Genomic DNA, 27,809 nt, shown 5'->3' with positions numbered 1-27,809 from the left:
GCTTCCAATCATAAGCAGAAAAGCTGTTTCGTGAATACAGTCCAGACTCGTGATGAAACCACATCTGCCAAAAAATACCTCTGTTGTGTTCATTACATGCTGATATTGGAAAGAAAGAGTTAAGGTTCACTCCACCACATCGAATAATTTGTTACAATGAGGTTCAATTCAAATGGGACATACACACATGGTGAGCTCAAAAATATTTTATTTACACAACTGTGCATTATGCACACATCTCCTTTCAACTTACATTGTATGTACATGCAGGATGTACTTTTAAGGAGATGTGCCTCAGAAATCTATGTTCATTAATAATGAAGCTAACTGGATGGAATTTTTGTATAGAGCTTGATGTGTTTTCGGTTTATCCAAATCTTTGTGTCCCCTGAAAGCAGGAAAGTATGGTCTCTTGAACAAGTTCCAAGCTTCATATCAGGACTGACTCATAAAATAGTCTACATTGTTCCACAGAGAGGACAGATTGCAAGGAAACTAAAAAAAATTGTTTTGCTTGATTACTTAAAGAAAAAGACGTTAATCTCAACTGCATTTTTAGAACAGTCAAGTGGCTTTCCAAACTTTGTACTCATTTGATACCCAAAAACATTTGAACATGGCACATTAACTTCCCAACGCATTATTTTTTTTATGCCTAAAAACTGATTTAAGTGCTGGAAAACCAATGTAGAGCCCATATTAGCATTGTTGATATGCTGGCAGGAGTTTTCAGTTGTGGATAGTTATGCAAATCAACTAGTGAATTACCATACTAATTTTTTACTCTACTGTTTCACTGTTTTCTTCGTACTAACAGTCTCCAATGCAAGAAATTAATGTACAGTTGCTTTACATTTATTCAATATTAACTGCTGTTTGAGCTTTGGGGGCTAAACTATAGAACACATAAAGTTCATTCAGTTAGCTTTCTATGAATGAAAGCAAATTTCTGAGGACATCTTGCCTTGATTATGTTAAAAATGCTTCACTTCCGCAAGGCAATTAATAAATATAGTACATCATGGCAGTTAATTTGTAGCAAAAAGAAAACTATGCAATGTGACAACTTAGCAAACCACCTGCACAACAATGCAATTAAACTACTGAATTAGCAACAGTTGGAGCAGTTTCTTGCAGGTTGCATTGTAAATTGAAGCACAGCCACATAGCACAAAACTTTGATGTACACTTTTGAAACTTTGGACTCTGCAACACCTTTCATGCAGCCACACAAAAGGACAATAAACAAACAGGAGGCAAGAAAAAAGTACTGTAGGCTATAGCCGAAGCTAATGCTGAATTCTTGTTTTTTTTTTATAAAATGTAGCAATCATATCATGGATCTAAAACATGTTGAAATACACTGCATGTTAAGCAGCTTCTTACCACATCTTTGAAAGTCTGGGTGCAAACATTTTTTTCAGGTACAGCACTGCATTTGGTGGGTGCAGAGCAGACATTTTTGCACTGATCTTAAAATTTAAAGAAATACAGCCACATCCATTATCCCCTACTCAAAAGGTTGTCGATACTGTCAAACAATTTTCAGTGGAGCTTTGGACATTTGGCTTCAAGACCGAACAGAAACATCAACACAATCACCGTCCTCAATGCCCAGCTCCTCTGGCGTGCTTCTCAAATCTACTTTTTCGCCATCAAACTTGTACACAAGCTTGGAGACAGGAAGACCCAGTTTCTCAGCAAACACTCTGGCTCCTACTTGCAAGGGCTCATCCTGCAGAAGATAAAATCATCATGGATGATAAAAGTGCCTGCACATAGGATTCTGACGGTGGGCATGCCAAAATACTTGCAACATAACAGAAGCAATGTTTGACGGCAATTGATTCTATTTGCGGATTGTTCTAAGAAAGAAAGACAATCAAACTAAATCAGTCTTGCATGCGCGATTTGCCGTACCTAGAACATTGATCAACTCGGTCTAAGATATAGTGAGGTGCAAGCAAATATTTTGCATTTTCAATCCCGACACAACCATGGTAAACAGCACGAAAGAATTTCAATCGCAACTTAAGTTTCTCAGCAAACACTCTGGCTCCTACTTGCAAGGGCTCATCCTGCAGAAGATAAAATCATCATGGATGATAAAAGTGCCTGCACATAGGATTCTGACGGTGGGCATGCCAAAATACTTGCAACATAACAGAAGCAATGTTTGACGGCAATTGGTTCTATTTGCGGATTGTTCTAAGAAAGAAAGACAATCAAACTAAATCAGTCTTGCATGCGATTTGCCGTACCTAGAACATTGATCAACTCGGTCTAAGATATAGTGAGGTGCAAGCAAATATTTTGCATTTTCAATCCCGACACAACCATGGTAAACAGCATGAAAGAATTTCAATCGCAACTTATGTCGACGATTATCTAAATGCTCCCAATTCAGTGTTTCTTTTATACTTTCCGCCCCAATAGTCCTGCAGTACTGTGACCGGATACTGCGCATGCGCATGTGAAAATTAAAGAGCACTTACCATGTCCCATAACAGTGGGACGTGTCCCCTGCCCCCACCTTTTGTATGCTTCACCGCTAACTTGAAAAGATAATACTGCAAAGCGAATCCATGGCATTTTCCTATGTTTTTTTTCTGCCTTTTGTTTAATTCGACCCGCCTGATAATTCAACATCTTGCGTTGGTCCCGTCAAGTTTGAATTAACGGAAGTCGGCTGCATACTCGTAGCAGGCAACTCTATGAAAAATAATGTGTGAGAAAAAAATGTGTAATGTAATTAGAATGAACATTAAATCGTGTGCTCTTATGTTGCAAAATATGAGGTAATTATTACTTGGCAGGCATTGCATACTAAAACCCATTTACCATCGAATGAACGCAGTGACATGTTCTTGCGACCAACAGCAACAGCATAAGCTGTATGTTGTAGATTGGAAACAGAAAGATGCATAAATAATATTGTTACGGCAAGTATTTTCTCAACAGTAAACGGCTAGCACTTGGCAAGTCAAGACTGCACAGAGCACACAGGTTTGAGCAGGTCTTTCAGTTCGGTAGGAGAGACTCTGACCCAGCCAACGTCTGTCTTCGCCACTGTTCGTGACATTATCTCCGGCCAGTGAAGCACCATCCCGGTGCTGGTTGTGATCAAAATGTGTTATCACAGTTGTAAGGCTTGGGGCGGGAAATATGTACAAGGTCACTTCATGGTGTGGCCAGCAATGAAGTAGATGCCATGGGAGCTATCTCATAGGTAACAGGAGTCACCTGGCGCAGCACGTGGTAGAGGCCGACACGGCGAGATGGGGAGCCAAAGAAAAACGAGAGAGCCCAGTGGAAAAGCAGTATCCCGGTGTCAACAATCATAAATGGACTTTTGTGTGGTCCACAATGACGAGAGCCGAACGCGGGCTACTGTGCGCGTGATGAGCGCACATGTGATGGCATCTCGCTCATAGGAAATCGTGGACGTGGACACCGTATCAGAAGGGAGCAAGGTGTCAAACAGTAATAAGGGATGGCGGCAAAGAGAAGATAGAAGGGTGAGTAGCCAGCAGTGGCACGACGCGATGAGTTGTATGCAAATGTGACGAACGGAAGGGCAACGTCCCAATCGTGGTGGCCATCAGAAACGTACATGGAAAGCATTTCGGTCAGTTTACGGTTGAGGCGTTCAATGAGCCCATTGGTTTGAAAGTGATCTGAGGTGGTGAAGCTGTGATGAGTAGCATAGCTATTTCTTCAATTTCACCTTCACTTTTCTGTACTCCTTACCCCAGCTCATACTGAGTCTTTGTGGTGTAACGTTCACTCAAAAATATGTGATTATAGGGGTCGTTTAGCGTCTGCTTGGTTCTAATATTGAGCATTTACACAATTTATGTGAATTTTTGCATAGTCATAAGATTTCTTCATCCAACGTTACCTGCACGGGCGATTTTAATGCTCCTGGTGTTGATTGGTCTTCTATGAAAGTAAGCGGACATGAAGTAGCTATCAGACGGGAGTTGATCCACATTTCATTGCCCTGTGGCCTGCACCAGATCGTTCAGGATTTCACTCAGCAAACTTCCGTCCTAGATCTTGTCTTTCTTACTACATCTCTTCTTAATGCCGGTTACGAATGCGATGTTACTGATGGAATATCTGACCACAATGCTGTGTTAATTTCAGTTCCTGGCATCGTCCCTAAATCCCGCTATAACCGCGCTGGTGATTTGGCAAGAACAGACGCCCATGCGATTATTTTCATAAGTTCGAACTAATAAGTACTACTATAGTAGGGTATAACTTTAGAAAAAGGGGCGTTTACTCAAGACTGCGCACCAAGGCGGATGCACACGCGCCTCAACCAATGGGTGCGCACTCTGGACTGACGTCCCGAGCCAGACGGCCGGTGACCCCGCCGATGAAGAAGATGGCCGCCCGCGCTTAGAAATGGGCCTAGTGAGTCAGTCGTGTGGGTCTGCCCCTCGTCAGAGTGAATTCCCAAACCGTTTGTGGTGGTCTGCCATGCCGGAAATAATATTGCGAGCTTACGATGCACCATTTGTGCCACGTGTGTTTATTCTGAGCCGTGATCCGGCGAAGAAGGATTGCAGCAAGCATCGCTGACGCTACGTGAACTGACAAAACTGCAGGCTAGAAAAAAAAAAAGCTTGAAAAGGAACAAAAAAGAAAACCTACAACATTCAGGAAAATAAGTTTGTGAGAAAACAGAAACAAGAAAATAAAAGCTTATGCTATTTAAAACCATATGTAATTATTTAAAACGATGAATAAAGCAATTTTGTGCCTTTCCTGCCTCCATCATCTTCTCGCCCCAGGTTTGTAATGGTTTCAATAAATGCACTGTTCTTTAAAAGTACTAGTTAAACAGCGACTGATTAATTTTAAGCTTGGAAAACTAGTAGTAAATGTGCTGTGTACATGTAAACCAGTGTAAAAGCCATGCAGAGCTGCTGTTTTCTTTTCTCCCTTACAATGAAGCTAAAAAGCAAACGCCACGCAGCATTGTAGAAGGCACAGGGTTATTTTTCTCTCGGGATCCGGCGTGTGCTGTAGCAATCCAATCACGAGAGCTCTCCCAAACCAGTCGTCAAAATATGCAAATCTTTATTTATACCGAGAATTATGCCTTTTCGAAGCATGGTTTTTGAGTGGGACTATTTTGATCGTGGAGGCAATTGGCTGTCGCGCTTCAGTTGACTGGGCAGGGCCTCCCTTTTCTAAAATTGTACCCGACTGTAGTGATACTAATACCTTGACAAGTTTCTTCAAAAATCTTGTCAGTAAGTATATCAACCTTTTTATTCTTTTAAAAACAAAGAAAACAAACTGAAATTCCTTGGATGACTAGGGACCTTTTGCATTTATCACATCCTGTGGCCAGATTACATTGATCGAAATGCTCTGGTGACTCAACGAAACCCATGCAATTCCATAGCACTAAAAAGAACTCTGTTCTAAAATGGTTCCTGCAAAAGAACTTTATTACACAGTAACCTTGCCGAAATTAATGCTGGCTAATCCCCAAAAATTTTGGAAAGCTATCCTGCCACCTCGGTCAACCTTGGACCTGTTATTAATTCACAATGTTTCAGTTTCTGATTCGCAGGCAATAGCTTCTTTTAACACCTACTTCCACTCTATCTTTACGACTGATAACTCTGTAACCCCTGTTTTCGACTCCGAACCATACCCTCCAATCGACGATATATCACTGTCTACTGAGGTTGTACTTAATCCTAAACTTAGACACCAAGAAGTCGTGTGGTGGACAGTCGGTATCCCAACTGTTTTTCTCGTTCGATACTCTCTTTGGTGCAGCAGATATTTAACAATTATCTTTAGAAAATCTCTCTCAACTGCCACCATTCCTCCCTCGTGGAAACTTGCTTCAATTTTGCCCTTATTTAAGTCCGGCAAAGTTCAATTGTAATCTAACTATAGGCTAATCTCCTTAACATCACACTCGTGTAAATTACTCAAGCACATTACCTTTAAACATATTATGGCATTTCTTGAAACTAACAAAATTTTATGCACTTTTCAGCATGGTTTTAGACATGGCCTTAGCACTATAACACAACTGACAGAATTTGTTCATGACATCAGCAGCTCTTTAGATATAGGTGACCAGATTGATGCTGTATTTATAGACTTTACAAAGGCCTTCGACACTGTCTCACACCCTAAACTTATGCACAAGCTGTTCACTATATTAACAAACGCATCTTTGGTTGGCTGGACATCGAATTATCTTTCCCGACGTTCGCAATATGCATGTTTCAACTCTACTAACTCACCCTTGATGCTTATTTCATCAGGGGTTCCCAAAGGCTCAGTAGTAGGTCCTCGTTTATTCCTCCTTTATATTAATGATCTCCCTCTACACACCTCAGTTAAAATATGCCTTTTTGCAGATGATTGCATTTTATATCATACAATTAAATCTCCTACTATCAACTTTTCCAAAACTGTCACAGTGTACTTTACACGACGCTCATGCCCTTCCTTCTTTGCCTATGCCTTTGACAATATTGCTTTAAAGAGGGTCTTACGATTTGTCATGGTCGAAACACGTTGATGTCACCTGTAACAAGGCCCTTAAAAGACTAGGTTACTTACATTGTACGCTGCGTCTTGCTCCTCAAGAAACTAAACTTCTTACATATAAAACCCTCATTTGCCCCATCCTCGAACATGGCTGCGTTGTATGGAACCCATGCAAACATTGACATCTAAAAACTAGAATCAGTGCAAAAAAAGGCATTGCGTTTTGTTTGTAGGAGATATGACAAGGAATTTTTGCCGTCTAACACTCTTTCCCTACTTGGTCTCGCTCCTCCTGCAGAGCATCGCAAACTTGAATGCCTCATATTTCGTCACACGTTAATCGATTCTCCTCGCCTCTCCTCTCTAGAAAACTACTTGACTTTGGATTTCCAAACGCTCATGTACGAGAAATCGCCACTCTCTAAATATCTCAACCTTTTTTTGCCCGCACTGATTCCTTTAAACAGTTTTTTGCCCATCAACAATTGAAGTCTGGAATTCATTACCGGGCAACAGTTCACTACCACTGAAACAATTCACGCAAGCTTGTTTATAAATGTTGTATGTTTGTTGTTCACCCACTCCTGCAATAGCCTCATTGAGGCTGCAGTATGTATAAATAAATAAAAAATGAATGTAATCGAAGTAGGTCGTCAACCACACAAGACATGAAGTAGCAACCACGATCTGCGAGTAGGTGACGTGAAGCACCATGTAGGAGAATGACGCCGTACAGCAGGAAGTCTGCTACGTCTGTGGCACAGCCGGTTGACAATACTCGAGGAAGTGCATATTGCATGGAATAATCTGTAGTGATTTGTTGCCTTTCATGGAAATTGGAAAGGGGCCGAGCAAGCGCAGGCCCACTCAATAAAACGGCTCGGAATGTCAATTGGCTGAAGGAGACCAGCAGGTTGAGTCGCAGGTTTCTTACGGCGCTGACACAGGTCACAAGATGTTACGTAGCGGCAAACGGAACAATAAAGGCCCTTCCAGAAGAAACATCGTCGTATACGATCATAAGTTCTGGAGACGCCTAAGAGCCCAGAAGTTGGGGCGGCACGAAACTGGACAAGGACATCTCTGTGTAGATGACACGGGACAACCAGCAGGAGTTCTGTGCCGTCAGGGTGCATGTAGCAGCGGTAAAGAACGTTATCCTGAAGCAAGAACATGAGTGAGGAGTCGATGGTGCTGGATTGCAGACGGTCAATAAGAGAGAGCAATGATGGTGCTCTACGTTGTTCGTCGGCCACATGGTTGAAGTCTGTGATTGCTAAGACGTAGGTGTCGGGGTCTGTTTCAGTGGAGTCTGATGGCTCAACAGGGTGACGGGATAGGCAGTCGGCATCAGTGTGTAACTTGCCAGATTTGTACACAACCAAGAACGTGTACTCCTGTAATTGTAATGCCTAACGGCTCAGCCTCAATGTGGGGTCTTTAATTGTTGAGAGCCAGCAGAGCACATGATGGTATGTTAGGACAACGAATGGCCGTCCATATAAGTACAGATGGAATTTCGCAACAGCCCAGACAAGAGCTAGGCACTCCCACTAAATAATGGCATAATTATTTTCCGACTGTGACAGGAGGCAACTAGCATAGGCTATCACACGGTTAGCTCCATTGTGTGTTTGGGCGAGGAGGTCCATGAGGGGTCAAGCAATGTCTGTGAAGTTGAGAACAAAGCAGCGAAAGTAGGAGCAGAGCCCAAGAAAGCCACGTACTTCATGTGTGGACTGCGGAACCGGGAACTTGCGGACGGCACAGACTTTGTCAGGGTCTGATTGGACAACAGTAGCATCAACTAGGTGTCCAAGTAATTTGACCTGGTGGCACCTAAAGGTGCACTTAGAGGAATTGAGCTGGAGGCCAGCCCAGCGAAATATGTCGAGAATGGCAGACAGACGAGGGAGGTGGCTTTCAAAGCTGGGCGAGAAAACGACGACGTCGTCCAGATAACAAAGACAGGTCAACCACTTAAGACTGCGTAGAAGAGTGTCCATCATGTGTTCGAAAGTTGCAGGTGCGTTACACAACCCAAAAGGCATGACCTTAAATTGGTAGAGGCTGTCGGGTGTAATGAAAGCGGTCTTCTCGCGGTCGCGATCATCGACAGCAATTCGCCAGTATCCCAAGCGAAGATGTAGCAATGAGAAATATGCGGCGCCATGGAAGCAGTCAAGCACATCATCGATTTGAGGGAGAGGATACAAATATGTCTTCATTACCTGGTTGAGATGGCAATAATCCACGTAAAACCGCCAGCTGTTGCCCTTTTTCACAATCACCACAGGGGATGCCCAAGGGCTAGAGTAAGGCTCTATCACATCTTTCTCACGCATTTTCTCTACCTCCTTTTGGATGACTTGGCGCTCAGAGTGAGATACTCGGTAAGGGTGCTAGTGAAGGAAGCTGGCGTCTCCAGTGTTGATGTGGTGGGCCATGACATGTGTAAGGCCTAGTGGACTGTTCTCAACATCAAAAACGTCAAGGTAAGAAAATGGCACAGCACAGAGTGCTTCACTTTGGGAAGGTAAGAGGTTGGGGGATATCATTTTGTTCAAAAGTGCCTTGGTTGGTGCCAGTATGATAGGTTGGGGCATGGTCTCAGCGTCAGCGGCGAATGCAGAAACTGTACATTCTTCCAGCGGTGACAGCTCAGCTAGTGAAATTCCTTGAGGAAAAATATGGGTCAAAGTAGAAAAGTTGAGGGCTGGAAGCATCGTTCTGTTGTTGGCAACAACCACTATGGTGTGAGGAAATGCGATGCTGCATCAGAGGATCAGATCTGTGAGGGAAGCGACCACATAGTCGCCATCAGGGACTGGGGCAAATGGTGACAGAAGGACATAGGTAACAGCCTGAGCAGGTAGTTGTAGAAACTCCACAGAACGTAAGCGAGTTTTGCGTGATGCGCCGTCATCAGGACTCAATGGCAGTTCGAGCCGCAAAGCCAGTAGAACAATTGATGAGGGCAGAGTGGGCGGTCAAGAAGTCAATACCAAGAATGACATGTGGGCAAGCATCGAGTACAGCGAAGAGAACTGAAGTGTGGTGGCAGGCAACAGTAACGCAGGCAGCGCACATACCAAGAACTGGCGTTCAGGTACCGTCAGCTGCTCGCACAGTAGGAAAGACGGCAGGTGTCAGCACTTTTCGTAGGCGACGTTGGAGCATAGAATTCATATAACAGATATGTGGGCACCAGCATCAATGAGAGCAGTAACGGTCACGCCATTGATGAGAACACCACGTAAATTGCATCTTGAAGTAGGGGTCAATAGAGGTTTTTCGGTCCTTGTCAATGCAGCCTCACCTCCCGGAGCTGCACTGGCTAGTTTTTCAGGTGGTGGCCAGAGTAAGCGAGGGAGGGAGAGTGACAGTGTTGAGGGGAGCGCAACTGGCGACTCTGAGATGACGGCGATCGGCTAGACTAGTGTCCTGAAGCGGCAATATCTGCATATGTTGGTGCAGAGTGAGAAGATAGACGGCGAGGTTACAGGCCGGACGGTGGTCGTCGAGAAGAGCTGTGCTAGAAGACGGGCCACGATCTTGGTGGTGTAGGAGTTGAAGGGGACTTCAGGATGAAACACTTGGGAGGTTTATTTACATTATTTACAGTGAGAGTCAATTAACAGTCTTAAAGTCATTACGGGCCGGCAGCAACTCGGACGCTGCGGCCCGTGGCAAGAAGCTCGAAAGAGATGAATCAAGGAATGCTCTAGGAATGCCCCCTGCTGCTTCCGCTCTGCGTCTTTTAAGTCCTTCGGTGTCTCGAAGACACGTCACGTTCGGCCAATGGGCGAGCCCGCTCAGATGACGCCTTTTTCGGCCAATCGGCAAGCCCGCTCAAGTGTCGTCATTTTCGGCCAATGGTATGCGCCCGTGCGATGGTGTCATACCCGGCGAAGAGAGTCGCCGCTGGGTCCCCAATTGTCCGAGGGCTTACTTTTCCCTGCGTTCTTGCCTTGCTGACTTGCAATGTGCCGTCACAATAGCCAGGTGGGGGCGACGCTGCCAGGCCTTCGCGGTGCATTACAGCCGTCTTGCTTCAGGACTCTCGTTACCTGGAACAGCGCCAGGCTCTCGCTTCACTTTCGGGAAGAGTCAAGCAGTGAATAGCTCCACCTGCGGCACACGAAGTGGGGGCCGCCAACTTGTTTGCATGTGCCGCACCTCAGGAATGTGGTATCCGTGCTTCTGCGCTCCTTAATTAGCTGTGGTGCGATTCGATGTCGTCTGGTGAACTCGAAGTAGGCTCAGGAAACGGTCCCGTATCTAACAGCGGCGGTCACCAGGGAAGCTTGCAGCAATGGCGCGAAATGTGGCCGATGTGAGAGCAAGAAAAACAGATTGGTCAATCGTCTGGCGTCCTCCACTCAGATGGGTTTCTGCAGCGGGGTGTGAAACGGGGAGCGGAAGCGGTTCAGTGTGAGGACCAGAATCGCACATGGGCTGAGGTGCATGACAGGTGGCTTGTGGGATGCCCATATTCGTAACCTCTTGATGGACAATGGCTTGAATGAGGGATATTGTTGCCAAATGGTCGTGAGCAGGTGCCTTATAAGTGGCTGGAGCCATGCCTTCAAGCTCCTGGCGAACAATCCTGGTTAAGTTGTTAGGCATCGAGAGTGGAGGGAGCGTCACAGGATCTTCGCATGGGGACGTCGCAGCTGTGTTCGGGAGTCTGGTAAAGTGGTGAGTAATGCGCCTGCTTTTTGCTTGTTCAAACCGACGGCATTCTGTTATGATGGAGTCAACCATGCTGCAGTGTTTACACATGAGTATGTTAAAGGCATCATCAGCTATGCCTTTCAACACATGGCCAACCTTGTCCGCCTCCGGCAATGTCTTTGTCAATGGTGCAATACAAGGCTGGCACGTCCTGGATATGCAATGTACGATTCCGTCAACGTCTGAGCTCTGGCTGCAAGTTCATGCCAGGCTGTCATTTGTTGTGCGACTGATCGGCCAAACAATCCATGCATCTTCTCCTTGCATACGTCCCAACTTGTCAGTTCTTTTTCGTGCATGTCAAACCACACGCGAGCTGTGCCCCGCAGGTAGAAAATGATGTTGGCGAGCATTAGCGTCTCATCCCACCTGTGGTGCTGGCTGACATGCTCATACAATAGGAGCCAATCATCGACGTCATTGTTGTCCGTACCGCAAAATGTGTCAGAGTCCAGGGGATGCGAAAGGACCGCGGTTGCCAGAGCCGCGGCCGTGGACTACGATGATGGTGTACTGTCTTCGGCCATGGAGGTGGGAGAAATGTGACATCCGCTCCAAAGATCCAGGGCCGGGAGGAATAGACCCGCGACCTCTACCAAAAAGATGTTACAGGGAGTATTTACTCAACGGTAAACGGTTAGCACTTGGCTAGTCAAGACTGCACAGGGCACACAGGTTTAAGCAGGTCTTTCAGTCCAACAGGAGAGTCTGACCCAGCCCCACTAAACGTGTTTGTCTTTGCCACTGTTCATGACAATATGTGATTTGATGTAACCGTATGTCCATAAGTTGTAGTTGCAATATATATGACGTAGTTATTCTACAGAAAGTGTCGCAGATCAAGAACAACTGCACTGTGAAACGCTGAATCAGAATCAGAATCAGAATCAGAATCCACTTTATTTCCAACACACTAGTTGGGGGCCCCCAGGCAAAAAGCTGTTGCAGACAGCTTGACGGGACCTGGGGGCCTACAGAGAGCAGCAGGCAGTGGATTTCACAAATTCGAACAACTGTATATACATATAGACATTATGAAGAAGAAGTGAACTTGTTTCATACAGATGCAGCATACAGATTATGACATTGCAGCATACTGATGCAGCCTACAGATACAGACATTATGAAGAATAGATTAACTTGTTTCATACAGATGCAGCATACAAGGTGGACACTATCACAGAATGCATAAACGGTGCAGGAAAATGTAGCAGCCAGGGGAAAAGAGAAAAAGTTCATTGCTTCATCAGGTAATCACGCACCTCCGATTTAAACGTGCCAAGTGGGGCATTGAAATTAATGTGATTTTTTAAGAGGTTATATAGTGTTGGTATGCAGTAATCCAGCCTAGATCTACCGTAATTTGTACGTGTACGCGGCACTGGTATTAGCCTGTTCCGTACGCTGTAGTCATACGGGGAATGTTGTGTATAGTGTGGGAGTTTATTTTTATACATATAGAGAGATAGTTTATAGTCATATAACTTAGACGCTTTAAGCATATTATGGTTAATGAATAAGGGACCAGTGGGTAATACGCTGGGGTGTTCATTAAAGTTCTCAAAGATTCTTAATACCTTCTTTTGGAGCCGCTCCAGTTTGTTATAGTTGGTGGTTGTTGTAGTGCCCCAAACTAAAGTGCAATATGAAAGACGTGAGTAAAAATTAGCATAATATATTGCATTCTTTAGTCTAATTGGAATTAATTCCCTCAGTCTGTAGAGGCAACCAACTGCTTTGCCTAATTCAATCGTGAGCTTAGTAACGTGCATGTTCCAAGACAGTGTTTCTTCGAACCAAACCCCCAAAAACTTTTCAGATGCAACGCGTTGCAGGGCCATTCCTTGAAAGTTTAGGGTTAGTTCGAAATCACTTTGTTTGTTGAGAGGTTTAAAAATAATATATTTAGTTTTTTAAATATTTAATTAAAAGTTAATTTAAAAAATTAATTACTTAATTAAGTTAATTAAAGTTTAATTTATTAAAAGTTTTTAATATTTAATATTTATGTCTTTAACTGCACTAAATGTGTAGCTTCCACAGGATTGCCCGCCAAGTATAAAAAAGGGCATATTGCAGGCAATATCAGATCATAAGTCCATCTAGCTACCACCACAGAACAGTGTATAGCACACAATAACAAAACTGCAGTAAAATTATGGGCAACCTACTTTGTTGTTGGTTAAATCACCTAGTTCAGACCTGCACAAATATAGTCACAAGTTATGATGCACTGTCAATAATTATGTCAAGGTTACATAAGTTTATTCCAAGGCGCTGTAGACTGTACTGAGAGGAGGTGAAGGTGGCAGAATGATTCTTGCTCATTTTCTAGTGAGTTCTTGTAATTACGAAGCAATTAAATTTTGTCATTGTGTACAATAAACAACATTGAGCTGTTTCATAAAGAGATCTTTAATCACTGTTAAACCACGAGCACAAGTCAATTAATAACTGCAGGCATCACCAGAAGAGAAAAGACTTATTCGTTCACTATTGCTGGCAGAACACGAAGCCAGAAACATCCCGTCAAGCATGGTTGAGCCTTTTGTAAAGTGGTCATGTGCGGCACTACTCTGCAGTCTCAAGTGAACTGGAGTCGCATTGGGTAAGCAGAGGTTCAAATCATTCACAGCTCACTGTTTTATTTCTTGCCAATACTAGACTGAAATGGCGAAAATAAGTTGTTTACAGAAATGTGTACACCATTACTGAATGGGACAAAAGCTAAATGATAAAATTGCCACAAAGGTTTATGTGGTTAAACAACGCAACAGACAGAAAAATTACACAGGATAAGTAATGAGTACAAGACTGCGCTTGTCTCTGGCAATCTTTCGGACTTTACCTATCTGATACACTGTTTAATCTCTAATGGAAACCAGCTGCACAAATCAGCGACATGCGAAAATCAGCGAAAATTTTGTACCAGAAGCGTGCAGAAGAAATGCACATTGCACTGTCTTTTAATTATGAGATCTTTGTAGGTGTTCAGCATGCATAACTTCAGGTAACCCACGAGTCTGATGAGAAGTCTATGTTCGGCACAATTCTAACACAAATAATTATTTTTCACAAATTGGAGGATAAGAATTGTAGTATGACTACCGTATTTGCTCATATAACGAGCACACTTTAAAAAAGCTAGGAAAAGATGGGGGTGTAGTTAATATGCAGGGTAAAATTCATTGGAACTTCTTCAAAAGAGCAACAGTTGAAAAGCAAGACAGTAATGATTAAAAAATACAGTAAGTGCTGGTATACACATCCACTAGTACTATTTGCAGATAGTGACAGCTTTCCAGTGTTTGGCACTTGGAAGGCATAACACATCAAATCTGTAGCAAACAGCTTGTCATGCTGCTTCCACCAGTAGCGCACGCTGACTTCATCAACACCAAAACACCTAACAGCGATTCTCATGCTCCACTGCCTTTGACTGGCTGTATTACTGGAATTTCACCCTATCACCCACAGCAAAATGCAAGACAGGCAGAAAAGTGAGCAACAGACAATGCTGCCAAAAAAAAAAATTGCCTTTCGAAGTACAAAAAAAAGAAAACAGGCACATGCCACACACTGTAGGAATAGGTGCAAGTTAAGCTTTCATGAGCCGGCAAGGGAAAACGGCACATCACAAGAGGAAATGCGCAGCAGGGAAGTATGAAACTGTCCCATAACAACCATCCGCCACAGTGGCATACCCTGCAGAGCAAAGGCAAGTTCTATTCAGGGGCAATATTCTCAAGCGATCACTTTCAGCGATACTACCACCTTCACAAGAGTTTACATGACTTGGAACTGAATACATTGAAGTAGACAGCCGAAAGTGTTCCCGACAATGTGCGAAGATAGTGAGCTTGGCACAGTGGTATAAATGCCGTCACGCATGCATGCAGACACATCTAGTGCTGAATCAAACAAAACCATAAAAAAGTGATTGTGTCTGTCCCTCATAGTGACATCATGTAATTGTTAATTGGTGAGACAGCCAACCACCGCAAAACACCAAACTGCAGAGAGGTAGGCAAAGAAAGCCTCACTTTAAAATAAGTCTAACATGTGGCTTATGGTTCACCCACTTCTAGCTGCGCAACTGTCTATGCATCGTTTTGATGGGCTGTCGCACTGGCACCGTGAGATAACTCCCGGTGGCATGCACTATCGTCATCAGCCAGAGTAAGTGAACCAGGAAACTACACCACAGTGGTCGACATGACTGCACGTGAGCAAAGTTGGAGATGCTATTATTATAAGGGTAAAAAAATCCTAATTTCGAAGGCTAAGTTGGGGGTGCACTTATTACACAAGTAAATACAGTATAACACAATCGAACCATGTAAAATGCAACCTTAGCCATGATATTAGAGTTGTGCGTCTTAGCATAACTTCATTCACAATCAAGCACAGATATCCACAGATATCTACCGAATGATATTTTCTCACATGTGACGAAGTGCACAACACTGTTCAAAATACTTCTAATAAGGCCTCAGTACTCTGCCTCTGTGGCATCGACAGCAGAGAACTGAGCAGCTGCATATGTGCAGATTGATGCTGTGCCTTGACCCCCTTTCTCCACTATGGCACCTTACACTGACTCACCAGAGCACCTCAATACGCTTGTATAAAAGGTTAGCCTTCCTGCACAGCGTAGACACCTAGTAGTTAAGTTTCACTGCCTCATGTTACATTCGAAACCATTCTTTAAATATAACATCAAATGCATTCTTAGGATGGCAATTTTACAAAGAAACTGTGTTACATTCACGCAACTATTGAATTGTGTATCCGGTGTGTTATCATGAAAACCGTTAAGCAACCATGCATTTTAATAATAAATAATGTCAGATTAAATGATTTATCAAATTTGCAAGAAAACTTGGATGAGTAAGTGACGTCTAAATGAAGATACCTTACAGTCTTGTACATTTCCTTACATAGGCATAACACTTGCAGAGTATAATACATGTGAATAATAGTTTCGTGCACATAATACCAGTCACAAGCACTTACCAGGGCTGTTTCAATGCTTTCTGTGCTGCGTTTGTTGGCACACTGGAACTTCAATGTGATCATGTTCTTTGCTGCTTTGCTTGAAGGCTCCCTGTATTTCCTGATGATGCAATCTGCAGAAATCCAGGGTGATAGTACTTCAACATATTGCTTTTTTGAGGGGCAGCTCTTCAAACAAGCACAGCCACAACTTGTAAGCTGTAAAGTGCTACAAGCAACGCCACTCACTCGCATAAGACCTGTCTCAGAAAATCACAGAAGGAAGAACAGCTACAACTTTGGAACTAACCAAGAATATCCGCTGCTGACAAAGCAAGGCTCTGTGGTGTGTCCTCGGGCTGCACAGGCTGCTCCTTCGCAATGAGCATCACTTGAGATGTTGCCACGCTGCACTCTTGAGCCAGCTTCTCCAGGATCTCAGCAAAGGGTGCATGCTGTTTGGAACAATGGACACCAAATGCTACTTTACACTCATCAGCAAAACCTAATATGGCGCACCCCCCTTCCCCCTCAATTCTTGTTTTTTACATGGTCCAGTCTTAATGAAATGTATAGGTAAGCTGCAATGAATACAGTAAAGTCATTTCTTTCCTACTGTTTTCCGTTATCTAGTGCCTACCCTCCATATGTATTCCGACAGTAGATATACTTTCACTGGTAATTGTTCATACTTATACTTTCACTACTGCCTTTCCTACTATAATTTCTCAAATTTTTCAGTAATTAGCTGATTTTTTATATGTCTTTGTGCCCCCCACCTTACGTAGTGTTTTCAGGCCCTTAAGGTGAAAATAACATTGTGCAAATTAAAAAGTTTTGTAATCTCTCTAAAAAGAACACTTTTTTCTTAACATGCCAAAACCACAATCTGCTTATGAGGCAGGCTGCAGTGAGGGACTCCAGATTGATTGTGACTCTCTGGGGTTCTTTAATGTGCACCCAATGCACAGTACACGGGCAATTTTGGATTTCACCCTATCAAAATGTGGCCGTCGCAGCCGGGATTTCATCCCACAACTTTATGCTTAGCAGTGCAACACCAAAGATACTAAACAACCACGGTGGGCGACGTACTTTATGAAGATACATTTAAAGTAAAATAATGGGTTAAAGAAGTTAAGAGCAGAGCCTGTAAATTTACACTTGCTGCCAATTGTAAGCAATTTCAACACTACTTGCAATTAACTGCTGCAGCTCTACTTGGAACTTAACTATGACCACGCACTTTAGTAGTAAAGGCAAAAAGCAAGGGCATAAAATGAAGTAGTATAGTTCCCACGTTGAGCATGCCACAGGAATAGTGTGGGGAATCCCACTCACACATGTCAAAAAATACAGATAAGCCCTACAAGCGACTGCATTGATGAATATCAACTACAGCCAATGAAGATACCCATTTACCAGTGGACTGCAATGTTTGCATGCATAATCACAACTGCATGTGAGCTGCTCAAAGCATACCATGTCCTACGAAGCCTTAGTTATACTGCTGTTTTACTGGCGCTATCAAAATAACTGAGGGGTTTTTTTTCTTTTTTCAAGGGCAGAATAGGTAGGATTACAGTTGATTACTATGAGAACTATTGAGTTCAGCTGGATTTGTAGGCCAAATTTGTGAATTTTCAAATTAGTTGTCTTGACCCAAGCAGGAATTTGGCATGCCAAAAAGGATGTGAAAAAAAAAAGAACAATAGAAAAGGCAGTAACATCAAATTGAAATTGTGACATCAGTCCATCATTACATCACAGGATTGGGCAGGATCTGGTATAAGCTGACAGGTAAAACAGGATGACAGATTATTCCAGAGGCTGCACACGTACAACTGAGTTTAGCATCAAACGGAAGTCTCAAACATTTAGGTGTATGAAGCGTTCTTCTTAACATATACTTTGACATTTCATAACCTCATGGAAGCCATCTATTTCTTCTTAAATGTGTTTAAATGGTGTCTAGAAGGTATCTTTTGGGATATCAGCACATATACCAGTCCTTTGTAGATTTTACAGTTGCACAGCACTCACAAATGGTGTATTTAAGGACTGTTCTCGGGCTATGCTGTCCACAAAACTAGAACTAAAACCGCAAGAATGCTTTAGCACAAGATTATCAGCTGAATTGTCACGGAGAAGACACAGATCACCTAAACAAGGTCCCATAGTATTGTCAGTTTGCTGAGTTGCAATGAGATTGAGTACATAAATTGCCAAATAAAAGCAGCGTACAGGTGCTATGGAGTATTTGAGCATCCTGGACTGGCACTGCACCATGAGGATCAGGTCATCATCTTCCTCTCCTGCTGGCAGGGAAGGGCATTCGTCTAAGCACACCAGGCTGTCGGATGAGTCATCGGATAGTGAAATATCCTCACAAACGATGTTCTCCAGCATCTCTAGTTTCCTGCAATCAACAAATGTGCACAGCTCTAAGAAGTGTACTGCACAGACATGAGGTGCCTTCATGTTATGCATGGCAGCAGAAATACTAGGGCTTTTTCTTTTTTTTTATCTACACTGGCTAGATGAGTGTAGGTAGCGTAGCAAGTTGCCACATTTTTTTAGATTGTGAAGGAAAAGTGTAGTTCCACTCACCTACACGAAACCATTTTGTATAGTAGTAGTGTGGCATGAAAACTACACTTTCTACACCGCAGTTTTAATGAGTGTCGGTAGCAGACAACAAACAAACAGGCTGGTGTTGCAAACGCATGGCGTCATTTTGTCTGCGACTGGCGGCACTGATAGGGTAACGATAGTGATCCTTCCCTGCAGGGACGGGCAGCAAAGTGCCAGTGTGACCATGTCGTAGACAGTCACAGATGGAGGTGAGCTAATCCTCCAAGAAGACAAAATTATCTTACTCACAGATGGTGCAGGCTGTTTCAGGCTCCGCACTGCATTATATGCATAGAGAAGTCGTCTTTGTACACTGCATATTCATGACGTATTTAGCTGCAATTTGTCTAGATTTGTTGCTGAAAGGAAACTCATACATTGGCTTTTAGTTTCAGGCAAGGGCCAGGAAGTGCGAAGTCAGGCGCTTTTTGGCTGCGTATGCAGAAGATGATGTGCAGTCTACTCTGATTGGCTATAGACCAGTGCGAGTCAAGTGCAGCACACAATGACATGTATGCCACTCCCTTCTGTAATGCCTTGGCACTTGAGGGGTATATGAAATAAATAAATAGCCTCTACCTGAGACTACACTCATCTGCACAAGCCTGCATGAAGTGTAGCCAAAAAAATAGCCCTATTAGGTGCACTATATCCTCAAGAGAGCCCTTGCATGTTACACGGCACAATGCCTTCCAACCCTTCTCGAAATAAATTCTGAAGTGATTATGTAACATGTAACACCTCAGAGGTGATGCCAGATGCACACACAGCTGTGTGGAAACGGTTTAGGCATATTCCTGCTGCCAGTTCTTGAGAAAATTGACACTAATTTGATCTGTATTGTGTCATCACAGGCGACGGAAAGCACCTGTGAAGTGTGCTTTGAAAACCTGCCAACCTGTGAAACAATAAGATGGCAGAGCAGCAGAATGTTGCGAACTCCACCAGTGCGAAATGCTATAAAAGAGCTTAAATAGCAAACGGAGGAGCCATGGCACTGACTATATCCATGGTTATAGCCGCTCGGTTCAATTCCATAATGATAAGGATGACAGCGCAGTTTTGGTTTTGTTTCAGTTTTACTAGCGAGGCAGGTCTTAAGTTTTTTTGCCGCAAAGGCCTGCTCTCAGCACAATTGGTACAGCTGTTACGCCACTGTTACTTTGTTCATGTGCATGGAGGGGCTGCTTCTGCCATCTGATAGTGGTATTTAACCTCTTAATTAAGGTCGTTACTATTCTGACCAAAAGTGAGCTTATTTTGCTTCTTTTTGTTATGGTATGTTTTCACAGTCCTCTTTTTCCTCGGATTCTCTAAAGCATCATCAACTAATTTACTTTATACTCCACATTCCTCAACACAATTTACCACTTCACTAAGCAATATTGTTGCACGAAAAACATATTTACAAATATTTACAAGTAAGGCGAGCAGCACAGGAGTCACAGCAGCCAAAATGGCAAGGTGCAAACTCTACGTCTTCTCCATCGATGCCGGCCTAATGCGACAGACTTCTCCAGTCTCGTGGCATTACCCCCCAGGCAAAAACACTTGCACCACCTGGGTAGGCTAGTGTGCAGCATCAATGGATGGGTTATACAGCTTGAGCCAAGCAACATGAACTACATCAGTCTGGACCAGCGGAGAAGGTAACATTGGCTTTGCTGGTGCAATCTCATATGCCACATCGGTAACTAGGCGCAGAATGTGATAGAATGTTGTAGCATGGTAGAAGCTTCGCTGATAGTCCAACTTGTCGAGTTGGCAACCAGAGGAGCACTAAGGATCCTGGGACGTAAGATACATCCTTATGACGACAATCCTAACGCAACTTCTGGGATGCCTCCAACATCTTAAGGTAGTCATGCACGATATGACATGCAGCGTTCACCGTTGCGATTACATCTTGCACGTGCTCCGATGGTTGTTGTGAAGCGGACAGGAGTAATGTATCCAAGGGGAGTGTCGGTTCTCGGCCTCTCCGGCGAGTACTGGGATCAATACCCAGCACCTCCAACAGAAATGTTGCACAAAAAACATATATTTACAAATATTTACAAGTAAGGCGAGCAGCACAGGAGTCACAGCAGCCCAAGATGGCGAGGAGAACCTCTACATTTTTTTCATCGATGCCGGCCCAATGCGACATACCTCGTCTGTCTCATGGCAATATATATGCATTTGTCATTGCCACAAACAGTGACGCTGAAAACGCGAAAAATGCTTTATTTTACGGTGCTTCAAAATCAACTATTCTGCGAAGCAAAGTTTGACACCAGAGAGCTTTCCACCCGTTCTTCCACTGCTAAGGTAGATCACGAAGTGTGTGAAACTTCAAGAACCATAGAACGGCGCACACAATTTTGGCACAGGGTGTCACACCAGGCCCTGGTTACCATTCTATGTTCAAGTGAATGGCAGCCCCTCATCATTACAGACCCATCAATAGGTTTTACAACGAGCTGCCATGACTGATGCTAACCATCCTCCTTACAGACTTGAGACTGACCAGAATGCTAAGCTAATTAGTATACACACTGAGGGAACACAAGCGGGTGGCTGACATGGCCACCTCACTAAAAATATCAGCTTCAACTATAGATGGTGCATAGGGTAAGGATACATAGCAGCCAGTTCTTCAAAATGTAAGCAAAGTGAACTACATACAAGGAATTTTAGATATCTCATGCAGTGGTCAGTTGGAGAGGTCAAGCATATGAAGAGATTCCAGGAAACATAAGTTACATTAAATTAATAATGGTACATTTTGAAATTAGATTTGTAATTTAGCCTTAGTGCTGTGCGGGCTCACCATATTTTAAGCAAAGACACTGTAACCACTAGAATCCAAGCACTAGACTTAGTGGCAACATGCAGTATGAATGATCAGGTCCACTTCAAATCACCAGCCATGAAACAAAGCTCAGTGCTAGACACCATTTCCCGACAGAAATGCATGTCTCTGAAAAATGTCCCTACAGTGATGTACTACAGACACCATGCAATAATTTTAGCTTTCCACAAGTAAAAACGTCATAGCTAGCTATCTGATGGTTTAAAACAGTAGCCTGAGAAAGTTGGTGATGGATCACATACTATTTTGTACACAACAAGAAATGCCACAAAACACAGAGCTTCTGCAACACTTCACATGGTATATGAAACATAGTTACTGCAGGGAACAGACAGTACAGAGAGCAGCAAAATGCTAAAAGGATAAAACAAGGTTATCTGCAGAGTTTCTCTGTAAGTCATGTTAAAACTGATAGATGCAAGTAAGCAAGTGTGGTGTCTGCAGCTTTCATCGGTGCATTTTCTACACTGGTAGGTCACAATAGGGTGTTAATATTATAGGAAGGAGAGAGATGTAAATATTCAATTTTCAGTATAAGAATTGAATACCTCTGTTTCAAATTAAAGTATTCAATTTAAGAATTGTATATTTATTTATGACAAAATATACAGGGTTACAACTATTGTTGCAGTGTGCCTGACATAAAAAAAAAGACAATTCATGCAGCTGGTCCACATATTGATATATGGCAAAAATGTTGCTTTCAACATATTTTGTGCTAGGCACAATACTATCACAGAAAATCATAGATGAATGTTACCATATCAATGTCTTACACATTGATCTTACAACAAGGAACTACATAAAGGTGTTTGAAATGAAATTTTTTTCTTTGCAAAATATGCAGTTGAACTTAACAAAAACATATGTAGAAGAAAAATTCTTACTTTAAAATTTGCTGTGTCTCCTCCGAGGGGGAAACAATCTTGTCATCAGCAATGGCAGACTTTGCCGTTCGCCTCGATCGCTTTCTCGGACTGCATCTTGATGTTGTGCTGCCTTGGGATCTGCAATGAACCAGTTAAAGAGTTCAACATGATGCAGGTTGCTGCAATATATGCATGAGCATGTTCTAATTAGACTTTGCATATAAAAAAAATGGGTGTAAAAACCTATGACATCACAACTGCTTCTGATATTTAAAGGGTGATTATGACAAATTATGTTCACCAATAAACGATGTTCTGCTTTACGAAAAGGCTCTTGAAAACAGGGGCGGGCATGCATGACACGAAAGTACTTATTTGACTGACAGAGAGAGGGTTCATTATGTGCTGTTACGCACGAGCAATAACTGGGCTGAACTGGTCCACAAAGTGCAGAGTGAATTGAATGTCATGCACAGCAACCATCTCATTTACAAATGTGTAGGGGTGTGCAAATATACTCTTAACTTCTTAATAACAAATCAAATATTCTACTGTTCGATTTGTTCACTATATTCATAAATATGCATGCTTTTCACCAACTGTGCGCAATCAAGCATAAAATTGGAGCAAAATTTCATCCCAGCAGCTATGGGAAGCATAAAATGCAAAAAGTTATGAATTGGAGCTGCTACATCGCTGAAGAAGCTAGATTTTTCTGGCTGAACCACTACATTTCACTCTCACCAATGATTCCTGAGCATGTGAATAAACTGTCAATTTGCTTGTTTTAACTGCTTATTAACTTAACTGCTTATCCATTTACGCTTTTTATAAACAATAGTTCATAATGTGCAGTGTAACGACAGAAGCTTGCTGATGTTATAAATACGCTAGAGTATGAAGCTTGTTTTATATTAATAATTAGAACGGAACTTCATTATTCAAGAAATATTCTATTGGATTAGCTTGTTATCCAGAACCTCTAGGTGTTCTGCAAAGCATTAGCAGATGCCCCAAAGTGTTTGTGCAAGGCGAGCAATTGTGTATGTGAGACATGAGTGTGTATGTAAAGAGAGCAGGAAAATGATGACAACGGTAACAGCACGACGACGACTGCAAGACAACTGATTTTTGTGCACTCCAGCAAAAGAACATTACCTCTTTTGTTGCTTGGAGTGGCCCTGAAAGTTGCAAAAGGTTGCACTGCATCTACGTAGAGCTAAATACTGCAGGGTGAGGACTGGAGAATCTGAACTGATCCCGAAGGCAGTGCAGCCTTACACAATATCTTAAAGTGCTAGCTGCCAAGAGGTAAGCTTGGAAGAAACTAGCACACCGTTACACTTAATAAACAAACGCACAACTTCTTGCTATACGACATGATGCATGCAAACGACAGTGGTAAGGCTGGCTATTATTCGCACCTTCCGCTTATGTGTTCGTGGCCTAAAAGAAATTGACTCATGTGCACGTGCTCTCACTTGTGCTATGCAATGTGATGTACGCGGTAGTCATCTTGAAGGAGCTAGTTGGCTTTGTCACGTCACATGTGTGTGTGCGAGTGTGGCTTAATGGTTAGAACATCTAGGTGTTGTGCTGGTAGTCTGGGGTTTGCGGTTTGACTGCAGCATTAGGAACATTTTTATTGAAGAAGCTCGAGATAATGCAAGACAGGAACCTACCTACCTATTGCGGTGTGCCTGGAATTATGTAAAGAAAGCTCAGTATTAAAAGTGTTATGACAACAGAGGCTCTCTAGCTGCCTTCTAGCCTCACCGCTCTGCACTGCTACAAGGCATGCCAACAAAAAAAAAAAGCAAATTATCCCAAATTTCCCCACCGCGTGTCCCAAATTAGAGGTGAATAAGAAAAGCTGCACTTACAGAACCACACAGTCATCATCATCTGGACACTGCTCGGGCACATTTGCCTTTGATGTACTGATGGGTGCGCCGGTACGGTTGCCTTGAAACAGATAAACCGTGTTTGTGTGAAATAGGCATAGTTAAATATCACATGCAATTTCCGTTTTAATATCAAAAGCAGCAAGATAACACGCTAAATAATCGTTAGGCCGGGCAGGAAATTACGATAGCGGAAAACAGAGACATACTGAAACTAGTGGCAAAATAACTGACCTCATCCGTGTATGTACACCCGTGAGCAAAAGTGTGTACGGACCAGGGATTGCACGATAAAATTCATTTTCTCCTCTTGTCTAAAAATGCAACTTGAAATTAACGACTACAATCTAAACTTGGCATTGCAAATTTCCTAGTGCATATGCCAGTTTCCGTTTATGCGTGTAAATTACGAAGAAATTGTTTTTTTTTTTCAGCCACCCTGTGATCCGTGTACTTTTGCTGACGGGTGTACATACATAAAGTCAAAATTTACATACATGACGGGTGTACATACATTTCCACCCGCAATCCTTATGTCTCAGCTGCTAGGTGCATACTTACATGCAGACTGCTGTAACTTGTTCTCCATCGTCAATAGCACATCTCTAGCGAAAATATTTGACCCAAAAAGTTCTTTTTTGTCCATGACAAGGTTTTTTATGTCACGAAGGTGGGCCTTGGGCTTGTCCAGCTGTTCTTCTTTCAAGTCGATTAGGGCGTGTTCCTTCGGGAGGCCGGTTTGCTTTGGCATTTTCCTCTTGCGAGCTAAAACGAAAATCAGAGGTGCAATTAACAGGCAATGTGAGGTGTCTGCCACAAGCGCGCGAACGGTCTGGACCATAGACTGGACCAACCGCAAGAACAGCGCGCGCAACTGCTTGATTCAAAACTGTGATGCTCATAACTTACGCATGGTGTCAGTTACGTTGTCTTAGTATCGCGCTGATAGCGAGGAATAAATATCTATCTCAGTCAATAATAACTTTCCGGTTACACCAGTTATTCGCCGAGAGACGCTTACGGGACGCCAATACGAAATTCAAAGCACACAGCACACTGTGGCACACTAGTGTGTACTAGAATACGGTTGAGTGGAACTAGCGGCTGAGGTGGCGCATGCCTTGCAGTGAGGCGCGCGTGAGGACGAAAAATACTGTGGCGGCGCTGCGATCGATGTGTATTGGGCCAACCTAGTCTAACGTTGGATTGGGCCGCATCAATGGGCGCGTCGTTGGAAACTGCTGGCGATTCTGCTCGGCTGGATCGTTCGTACTGCTTCGCGCGCTACTGTTCGCGATCAGACCGCCCAAATGGATATGGACACGGAGGAAGGAAACTAAGGACATGCCCTACCCCCTCCGCGCGCTAGGAAAAAAGTGTGGCGGAAATGACGTAGTAGGTTCTCATTTTTTGCTGCTTTTTTATTTTTTTTTTTTGTTGTATGGCCAAGCCTTTTGGGCCACAATGGCGGCGTTGCTATGGTTTTGAGCGCTCACACGTGTTGCTCTGGTAGGTTTCGGGCCGTGGCAAAGGCGCTGAGTGGGCGGGTTTGCGTTGGTCACCGTGTCTTGTTGCGCTGTGTTACCTGCACCGTGCTCTGCCAGATGTTGCGCGAGCGCGCGACACCACGCGCAGCGCGGCGTGGTTTCGCGAAAGATGTAAACAAGCGAGGAGGGTGGCCCAAAAGGCGGAGCATCGCCATGAGCAACGCCAGATTCCGGCTTCACTTTTGCTTCACAAAGAGTGACGTCAGGGCCTCTCCTTAGTTTCCTTCCTCCGTGGATATGGATTATAATTGGATATGGCATGTATTTATGCCTTAGGAATATATGCTTTTCTTTCTCTTCTTTATTTCATTTTATTGATTTTTATTGCTGCTCTGTGACTGCGCGTGCATTGCGGCCGCAGTGTCGGCTTTCATTCTACTATATGTTATTGCACGGTTCCCTTTAGAGAACAAATATTTTTCTTGTTCTTCAAGCAGCATGTATCTCTCGTGTGTATTTTAGCGCATGTGGTTTTCCATCAGTAGGTCTTGCGAAACGCAGATGGAAAAACATAGGTAAACTTCCTGCTTGCCGCTTCAAACAAATAAAACATACAAGACCCATCCGGCGCCCTGTACACAGATGTACGGGAAGTATTTTTATTGAAAAAAAAAAACTGCAGTGCAACATTTCATTCATTCCTCGCGTAACACAATGAGGAGTATAATCGGTACGGGTTCCTTTATTGCGGTCGGACCTCGGGGGCCGGAAACAGCTTTAGGGAGCCATTGTACATATATATGCCAATCCTTGCCATGTGAAATTTTTGTCCAGTCCATGCTTAACAACAACATCAAAAAAAAAAAAATAAAGGAAGAAAGAAAAGCGGCGCGGTAGCGCTACATAGTGAATATGGTGCTGCGCTGCTCAACTCGAGCTCAGGGGTTCAAACCAGGTCGCGGTCTGAATTCTATGAGAACTAAATGAATTAACACTCGTATACTTCTGTTTAGGTGCACGTTAAAAAACTCCGGGTGTTGAGAACTTAACAGGGTGCCTCATAATCATATCGCCAGACGTAAAACGCCAGAATTTGAATATTAAAGAGAAGGAAAACTGTAAAAAAGAGAGGGTAGCTGGCACCCTTCAGCTTTTTTTCTATGGGTGTAAAGGAAAAAAAAATATTTTCGAGACTGATTTGAGAAAAAATATGTTACGCTTACCTTATATTTCCCACCTAAATGTAATTCCGTTCCTAACTGTGTATGTACGTCCGCTCAACTAAGCAGCTTCTGTACTTTAAACGGCTGGTTTCAGTTATCCGGTGCACTATCATAAGAGCAATAATAAAGTAATTAAAAGAACGGCATGTCTCACATAACGTAGATATATATTTGTCAATCTGCTGTGTTCGTTGAACAAGATAAGTATATATGGTACCACATTGGGCACCCAGTTTTAATGGGTTGCAGACGTGGTAATTAAGGCGCTGTCAAAAAAAAAAATTGTTTTCTTGATAGAGCGCTACGAAGACGCGGACTAAAAGAACAACATGTACGACGGACAAGGCGCTAACACCGCTCTTTTCATCAAGTATGCAAAACCAACTCGCCCACACCAAGCTTCTGCTGCTTCAAAAATGTTTTCCTTGCCTGAATCAAGTTAGCAGATACAGGCTGTCCCAAAACGGGGCATTTATGTTCAATGACAGCTAGGGACTTGTTCCGCAGAACCGATTAGCACGCGCGTGTTAATTCTCTAAGGAAGTGGTGCACCTCTGCGCAACAGCCACGTA

General features: G+C 43.2%; 1 protein-coding gene across 4 annotated transcripts; it reads right to left on the bottom strand.

Moving 5' to 3' along the window:
• Positions 1–190: 190 nt before the first annotated feature.
• LOC142575292 (uncharacterized) lies at positions 191–25,631 on the bottom strand. 4 transcript variants are annotated; one of them, XM_075684532.1, is made up of 9 exons: positions 25,437–25,629; positions 25,089–25,292; positions 24,507–24,588; positions 22,642–22,761; positions 18,511–18,685; positions 16,577–16,721; positions 16,288–16,400; positions 1,603–1,735; positions 191–388 (listed from the first exon to the last, which is right to left on the bottom strand). In XM_075684532.1, the coding sequence occupies exons 1-9, from the start codon at positions 25,438–25,440 to the stop codon at positions 324–326; spliced, it is 1,041 nt and encodes a 346-aa protein (XP_075540647.1). In that variant the 5' UTR covers positions 25,441–25,629; the 3' UTR covers positions 191–323. The 4 variants fall into 4 exon arrangements, with proteins under 4 accessions (XP_075540647.1, XP_075540648.1, XP_075540650.1 ...); XM_075684535.1 differs by lacking the exons at positions 191–388; positions 1,603–1,735 and adding exons at positions 2,045–2,078; positions 12,849–12,904 and having other exon boundaries at positions 25,437–25,630; XM_075684533.1 differs by lacking the exons at positions 191–388; positions 1,603–1,735 and adding an exon at positions 1,878–2,078 and having other exon boundaries at positions 25,437–25,631.
• Between the last annotated feature and the right edge of the window lie 2,178 nt (positions 25,632–27,809).

The sequence above is a fragment of the Dermacentor variabilis genome, chromosome 3, assembly GCF_050947875.1.
Source record: "Dermacentor variabilis isolate Ectoservices chromosome 3, ASM5094787v1, whole genome shotgun sequence".
Classification (NCBI taxonomy): domain Eukaryota; kingdom Metazoa; phylum Arthropoda; class Arachnida; order Ixodida; family Ixodidae; genus Dermacentor; species Dermacentor variabilis.
This window is presented reverse-complemented; position numbering and strand designations above follow the sequence as displayed.